At 38.2% G+C, this 8622-nt stretch overlaps 1 protein-coding gene across 4 annotated transcripts in view; it reads right to left on the reverse strand.

Moving 5' to 3' along the window:
• The window catches only part of midn (midnolin), a 33643-nt gene that overhangs the window by 23001 nt on the left and 2020 nt on the right, over positions 1-8622 (reverse strand). For 2 of the 4 annotated variants that reach the window (XM_016291059.1, XM_016291060.1), the window contains exons 2-4: positions 4766-4997; positions 498-585; positions 344-406 (exon numbers count right to left, since the gene is read on the reverse strand). In XM_016291059.1, the coding sequence (XP_016146545.1) occupies positions 344-406; positions 498-585; positions 4766-4989 (375 nt within the window). In that variant the 5' untranslated portion in view covers positions 4990-4997. The other 2 variants (XM_016291058.1, XM_016291057.1) reach the window with 2 other exon arrangements.

Genomic DNA, 8622 nt, shown 5'->3' on the forward strand with positions numbered 1-8622 from the left:
GGCGTCTCAATGAAGTGGCTTCTAGGTGGGGTTTGCCTCGGCTCACAGATGTTGCCTGGAAACTGGAAGGTGCTTCTTAAAATATGCGTAGTAAGTGTGAGGAGGTCTTTAAGTTAAAAGCTCAGGAGGGCATCATCTGTATCCCATTACCCTATGTGTCAGTGCAACAGCTTGCCAAGTAGAGAGTTCAAAAATATACAAATGATCCTTTAAAAACGAGCCAACTGCGGGTGTTCTCTGCTGCCCTGGCAATTAGGTTAAGTGTACGCACAACTGTCCAATGTAGTGGGCCACTGTGTAATTCAAATATCTACTGGGTTGACCTTATTAGAGTGAAACTTACCTGCGTTTCCGTCAAGCTCTCCAGCGCCTGCATTACGGACTGCTCAGGTCTTGATGCTTGAGACTTTGAGAAGAGAGATACGGCAGGGTAAATACATGTGGCAAAAAGAGTTGGCGAAGTACAGCACATGTAATGTAGCTCAAGCTCTTTTTACCATTAGGCCTGCTTCAACTGTTGGAACCAGCGTTAACTTGCTCCCATCCGTTATTCCCAAATCTTGAAGTTTTCCTGAACTCAGGCGTCTAGAAAAAACAAGGAGATGTTAGACTTCAACAAATTCCAGCATGTTATTTCCAAAACAGATCTGTTTATGATTTACTTTCTTCTGCCAAATACAAACGATATTTAGAAGAATGCAACTGATTTTGTCGAAAACAACACTGGACACCATTGAATTTCATTGTATGGATAAAAAAACACCGAGACACTTTCCAAAATATCGTCTTTTTTGTTCCACAGAAAAAGGTCTTAAAGGTTCGGAACGACACAAGGGTGAGCAAACGATGAAAGAATCTTAAACTTTGGGGAAGTCGTGGCCTAATGGTTCGAGAGTCGGACTCGTAACCCAAAGGTTGCGGGTTCGAGTCTCGCACCGGCAGGGATTGTAGGTGGGGGGAGTGAATGTATAGCGCTCTCTTCCACCTTCAATACCACGACTGAGGTGCCCTTGAGCAAGGCAGCGAACCCCCAACTGCTCCCCGGGCGCTGCAGCATAAATGGCTGCCCACTGCTCCGGGTGTGTGTTCACAGTGTGTGTGTGTTCACTGCTGTGCGTGTGCACTTTGGATGGGATAAATGCAGAGCACTAATTCCGAGTGTGGGTCACTTGGCCACATGTCACGTAAAGGTTTATTTATTTATTTATTTATTTTCTTTCTGGTGAACTCTCTCTTTAATTACACATAAAACCATCATAAAAAATTTTTTTTTTTGGTCCAGTTATGATGTAGATGTTTTTCTTTAAATCTAGATATACATTTTAGACAGGTATATGAAACAAAGTAAAATAATAATAGGCTAGTACATCTGTAGCAGACCAAAATTCACAAGGGGTGTCTTACAACATATGTAAATCAGCATGTTTATTCCCAAAAAAAACCCGCATGAATCCCAGTGTTTCAAATACACAGTCTAAATGTATTTTTAACCAACAAATCTGTTAAAAATATCTGTCTTAGTGGCATAAATGTGTATACATGTGCTCAGGCTAAATGTCACCACCTCCTGCCGAACAAAGGGACTGAGCACTTGGCCCGGAGGCAGCTAAACCAAACAGAAGAGATTAAGCGACTCTCTTCATTTTAAAAGGATGATGTAATTTGGTGGTGATTACTTGTGAGGGCTTTTCAATCGGCCCAATTCAAAGCATAAACAATGCAACTGTTAGGGTCATTTGCGAGTGACAAAAGAGCTTCTCTCTAACCTCCCAGCTCCACCACCCAAGTGCAATTGTTAGGCAATGTGCAAACGGCACTGAAACTAACATTACCCCTTTTTCTCTTAATGTTTGCTCAGAACATTCTAACACCGTGGTGCGAGTCCCACTAGGAATGCTTTATTCCCTGGCATCTGGTTTAAAATGACAAACATTAACGCCATGCATATTCTAATCAAGCAAAACAACCAGTTTAATCAAGTGATTAGGAATTTGTATTTATATGCATGCACTACTGTCACTAAAGCTGCGCACACCGATGGGCCTTTTATAAGGGAAACAGTAGTACAGTTTCAGGTGTAATGCAGGTTTCTGCACCTTGCACATGGCCTATATTAAACTGAGTTCCACAGCACACTGTCAACAGCATAGATCACTTTCACTTCTCTATTCAAGAGGTTGTGGACTGCCACAGCAAAAATATCATGGTAGATATGCAACACGGACTGCAAAGTTGCTATGCATTTAACAGCATGAACCAGGGCTCCATGACGCAGGTGTCTATGGCAAGCCATTTATATATGTAGTCCTTAAAACTACATATGTTGTACTAGTAACTGTCTACCTTTTTTGTTATAAATACTAGCACTTGACTACTCCAGTAGTGACTACTATAGTTAGTCAGCAACTGCTCGTTCCCTGCATACTAGTGATTGCTGTTTTGCTAGTACTCAATATCCCAATATTAGTAACCATAAGAGTGGTACAGATAATAGTGACTATTTTAATAGTTCAACACTAATACTACCTAATGAATAGTTAAACTGGAATAGATACTAATAACTACTCGCTAGAACTGAATATATTTGAACTACAGAATTGCAGTTTGTTACTGGTAACATCAATAGCTACCTGTCATTACTGAAAAAGAAACTAGTTAAGGAATATGCTCCAATGTTTACGGAATAATTACAAGTGATTAATTGAATAGATCCTAATCGTATGTAATGTTTTCTCATTTCTATTTCCTAGTGAAATGGAAAGATACACTAATCACTACTGGAACAAGTGCTAGTAATAAAAACAAAAACAAGATAAAAGGCTACTAGTCAGTTTAAAGAATAAATGTTAAAACGGCTTGCCATCAGAGGTGGCTGAACATCTCCATTCGGAAGCCCAGCCAAGAACCCAGCTTCTGACCGGCTCTTAACCATTGTTAAAAAAATAACTAACCGATGTCACGTAAAGGTTTATTTATTTATTTATTTATTTTCTTTCTGGTGAACTCTCTCTTTAATTACACATAAAACCATCATAAAAAAATTTTTTTTTTGGTCCAGTTATGATGTAGATGTTTTTCTTTAAATCTAGATATACATTTTAGACAGGTATATGAAACAAAGTAAAATAATAATAGGCTAGTACATCTGTAGCAGACCAAAATTCACAAGGGGTGTCTTACAACATATGTAAATCAGCATGTTTATTCCCAAAAAAACCCCGCATGAATCCCAGTGTTTCAAATACACAGTCTAAATGTATTTTTAACCATCAAATCTGTTAAAAATATCTGTCTTAGTGGCATAAATGTGTATACATGTGCTCAGGCTAAATGTCACCACCTCCTGCCGAACAAAGGGACTGAGCACTTGGCCCGGAGGCAGCTAAACCAAACAGAAGAGATTAAGCGACTCTCTTCATTTTAAAAGGATGATGTAATTTGGTGGTGATTACTTGTGAGGGCTTTTCAATCGGCCCAATTCAAAGCATAAACAATGCAACTGTTAGGGTCATTTGCGAGTGACAAAAGAGCTTCTCTCTAACCTCCCAGCTCCACCACCCAAGTGCAATTGTTAGGCAATGTGCAAACGGCACTGAAACTAACATTACCCCTTTTTCTCTTAATGTTTGCTCAGAACATTCTAACACCGTGGTGCGAGTCCCACTAGGAATGCTTTATTCCCTGGCATCTGGTTTAAAATGACAAACATTAACGCCATGCATATTCTAATCAAGCAAAACAACCAGTTTAATCAAGTGATTAGGAATTTGTATTTATATGCATGCACTACTGTCACTAAAGCTGCGCACACCGATGGGCCTTTTATAAGGGAAACAGTAGTACAGTTTCAGGTGTAATGCAGGTTTCTGCACCTTGCACATGGCCTATATTAAACTGAGTTCCACAGCACACTGTCAACAGCATAGATCACTTTCACTTCTCTATTCAAGAGGTTGTGGACTGCCACAGCAAAAATATCATGGTAGATATGCAACACGGACTGCAAAGTTGCTATGCATTTAACAGCATGAACCAGGGCTCCATGACGCAGGTGTCTATGGCAAGCCATTTATATATGTAGTCCTTAAAACTACATATGTTGTACTAGTAACTGTCTACCTTTTTTGTTATAAATACTAGCACTTGACTACTCCAGTAGTGACTACTATAGTTAGTCAGCAACTGCTCGTTCCCTGCATACTAGTGATTGCTGTTTTGCTAGTACTCAATATCCCAATATTAGTAACCATAAGAGTGGTACAGATAATAGTGACTATTTTAATAGTTCAACACTAATACTACCTAATGAATAGTTAAACTGGAATAGATACTAATAACTACTCGCTAGAACTGAATATATTTGAACTACAGAATTGCAGTTTGTTACTGGTAACATCAATAGCTACCTGTCATTACTGAAAAAGAAACTAGTTAAGGAATATGCTCCAATGTTTACGGAATAATTACAAGTGATTAATTGAATAGATCCTAATCGTATGTAATGTTTTCTCATTTCTATTTCCTAGTGAAATGGAAAGATACACTAATCACTACTGGAACAAGTGCTAGTAATAAAAACAAAAACAAGATAAAAGGCTACTAGTCAGTTTAAAGAATAAATGTTAAAACGGCTTGCCATCAGAGGTGGCTGAAAATCTCCATTCGGAAGCCCAGCCAAGAACCCAGCTTCTGACCGGCTCTTAACCATTGTTAAAAAAATAACTAACCGTGCAGTCTAAAAGTAACACATCAGACTACTACTCACGTTTCTTTGTGTAGCAGCGCGAGTCTTTCTTTGGGTACTTTCAGTCTTTGAGAGAGTCTTCGTTTTAGCCCTTCCACGGTCTCTTCTGCGGGAAGGGAGAGCTCGAAGCGTGTGCCGGTGGTGGAGTGGATGTACAAATTCATGGGGGGCTCGCCGGAGACGCTCTCGCAGGACGGCGCAGCTCCGCGACTGCTGCAGCTCCGGGCGCTCGGATGCTGGTCCATTCGATAGCCTACGATAGAGGAGACAGTGTCGATGGAAGCGGACGGATAGGGCTAGATCTCTCAGTGGAAAGCTATCTGTGAAAGCTCTTGGAAAATATTCCCAATGATTATTCCCGTTTGGTGATCGCTCCTGCTTCTTACACGGCAGTATTTAATTCTCTCTTTCCGATAGTGCATTAAAATGCATATTCAGTTAAAATGCATAACTGTAGTCCTTTGTCGTTGACAGTGTACTGCAAAACCAACGCGACCTTTTTTCCCCTTTTTTCTTTTTAAAGCGCAGCCCTCATCGCGAAGAGCAACTCCTGTGAAACACGCATAATAATGCCAGTTGTTTCACCGTATCTCGCTTTCACTGTGCCGCTGTGGTTACGCCCACAAAAGCCCTGCCCAATCAGAGGAGGCGCATGTAATGCCGTCCTCTTTGTAGCCAATGGAGGGATGTGCTTCTCACCCACGTGGAGCACAACCCCCCCACCGCTTTCCTCATTGAGGACAAATCCAATCTGAGTGGGCGAGGAGCTCCAGTCCCAATTCCACACCATTCATGAGGCAAACTGTCAAAGTAACAAAAGTCACCCAATATAACTTTCAATGTTTAAATAGCAACACTGAACGCTCTGTTTACTAAACAGGCCTACTATTTTACATATAGCCAAGAATAATAGTCAAGAAGTGTCTTAGGTTGCATATTTGTTGCCCACTGTGTCAGTTTTTTAACGTCTTTTTGCACAACTTAAATTGGTTTAGCGATTTTTGTGATATATTTGTTATATGTAGGCCTAATTTACACATTGATATGGGTGGATCTTCAATGTTTTTTCTTTTTCTTTTTTCCCTCCAGTTTCTAGAACAGAAGTTGCTAACAAGTTAGCTAACAATTAACTTTTGCAGTATGTAAGTAGTAGTAGTAATGTTTCTGGGAACAGTGATTAGGCTACTTGTTATAAATGCTTTTGTATTGTACTCATTTGTATTATTTAAATCGAAATTGTATTCATAAATACGTATAAAAGTGTCAATGCCTTGGTGTGGGATAAGTTCAATTTTAAGAAATGTAACATTTATTACGTCTTTAGACATTCTAGAGAATGAGTATAGGCACAGTTAAATGTTTAACGCTATATAACGATCTATCTTTCATTTACATTTAGTCATTTAGCAGACGCTTTTAGCCAAAGCGACTTACAATTGGGGGATACATAAAGCGATTCTTCTTAAAGAGGCAAACAGACACAAGAAGTGGTTGTAATACCAAGTTCTTAGACATTGTTCAAATAAGTACAAGCTAGAAAGAGAAGAGATTTTTTTTATGATGAAGTCAAAAAACCTTTCAAAGCGAAATTGCATTTTTATAATCATTGCTAGAGGACAGAACACTTCCCTTAATTGATGAATCACCCATATGCAAATATATCATTATACACGCATGTTCTAATTGCCTGTAATCTTTCTACGTGTGCAGCTTACGTTTAAAAGCGTGTATTACGGTTATCATTATCTCTATGCAAATAGTCCCCCATAAAAGAGTGTATGCTCTTAAGGAAACGCTGCGTCCCAGTCATACAGTATAATAAGCATCGCTTGGGGCGATGGGCTACAAATGAACACTTACGTCACTCACTATCACGATCTCGTGCCAAATGAGCTGTAAACTACAGTCTGCAAACGTCTGCAGATTGGAGGCCAACTCTGATATAGCTCCTTATCTGCGCAACAAAACTTAGATTACTGATATAAAAAAAGAACTTGTTTTGGGTTATATAGCAGATCCAAGTGTGCCTTATGGCAGAATTTACAACTTATTCACGTGGTGCACATTCATCATTGACTTATGTTAACCTGTGTGGATATATATATATATATATATATATATATATATATATATATATATATATATATATATATATATACACACACAAAAAACAAGGAAGTTGATAAGGGAGATATATCCTCCTGAGAACCAGAAATAAAAAGCTTTGCGAATTTAGTATTTTTTCATGTCATTACATTGTTTAGAGCATGAGAAAAAAATGGTAAAATAACATTTTTGAAAAATTATATATTTTTTCATAAGTTATGCTATGTCCTCTGTAGAGGACACCGGGACTCAGTTTTTCTAAAAAATAAAATGACAAGAGTAGACATGCATAGGCAAAAACAATGGGATTTTTTTTTTTTTTAATCACCAATCAATTTTTAGGTTAGGAGTAGTAATTGGCCAGATTTTCATAATAATATCTAATATTTCATAAGAATATTTATATATAATTTGTTTTCTTATTTCAATTCTTTTGTCTCCCAAAATGTATAATACATATGCTTTTAGTCCTTAGTCCTCTACAGTGGACATGTATGAAATTATGTCCTGTTTCATAACAGGAAGCCATATTTTGATTTGAAACCCCATAATATTTTCCTGAGATGTTGATTTATGACAATTTGAAAATGAATCAGATTTAAATTATAATTACAAAATATTACCATATGGATGTACAATTTTATCACTAAATTAATGTCAGCCATTTTTAAAAACCAAGGAGAGAGAGTGGTGATGGTGAAACATCCAATCATTTGGTATCTCTGGAAAGCCCTGAATGTGCTCTGTACAGGACATTAAAACTGTGACATGTAACGTCGCAGAGAAATTCACTAAAACATAATGTCCACTACAGAGGCAAAAACTCCATAGCTGGGTCTCAGGAGGATATATTGGTTTCAAACTTCTCATTCAAGACCCATTAGTAATTAAATCAAATAAACAAAAACAAAAAAAATCCATCTTAAAGATATATATTAATGCATTAAATGTTGTTAGTAGTCAGTGCACTTACAACTTTATAGCTAACTGGTTTCATCCAAATATTACAATTCAACAGTAACGAAATATGTTCCGCATTAATATAGAGTCTAACACCTTCCCTCATCACCTTTTCGAAGCAGTGACACAGCAAGGTGGAGCAGTAAACCTGAAACTGATTTACAAATTGTAGATGATTAATAATGTCTTTGTACAGGGCTTCTAATAAGAGGACACAATGTGCTGTAAGAAGGTTTAGCTGCTTTCCCACCCTAAAGGGAATTAGGTTGAAGATGTTTTTTGCTCTTGCCAATTTAAACAGCATTCAATGAATCAATTAGCCTTTTTCATGCAAGAGCGTTTTTAAATGGAAAGGGTGAATGGGAATTGAAGTGTCACGTACGATGGGTATCTTTATGTGTATTCAAATGTGTGAGACATGTGTGGGACATATGTGGGCGTCTGTGCATGTGTGGGTGAGCAGCATTCCAAACCATCAAAGTCATTCCCATTTTCATGTTTGAGAAATGTTCAAGTCTGTATCCGTCTGCCCATTCTGATTGTTGTTTACCCTGATTCCTTTGTTAAAAACGGAGGGGGAAGCATTAGGCCACACCTGTCAATGCGTAGGCCCATGGCTCATAGGTCTGTGCCAACAGGAAGTGGGAATAAATGAGTACTGTGGGAATATTAAAATTACACAAGGATCATTTACACCTCCACCTAATTCACGTGAAAAGGTTAGTAAGCAAGAAGATGGCAAACTTTGCAGGTCTGTTTTTTTTTTCTTCAACAGAGTGTGGGTGATTTTTGACTACCGTTCAAAAGCTTGG

Source organism: Sinocyclocheilus grahami, unplaced genomic scaffold, assembly GCF_001515645.1.
Source record: "Sinocyclocheilus grahami isolate Dianchi unplaced genomic scaffold, SAMN03320097.WGS_v1.1 scaffold267.1, whole genome shotgun sequence".
In the NCBI taxonomy this organism is placed as follows: domain Eukaryota; kingdom Metazoa; phylum Chordata; class Actinopteri; order Cypriniformes; family Cyprinidae; genus Sinocyclocheilus; species Sinocyclocheilus grahami.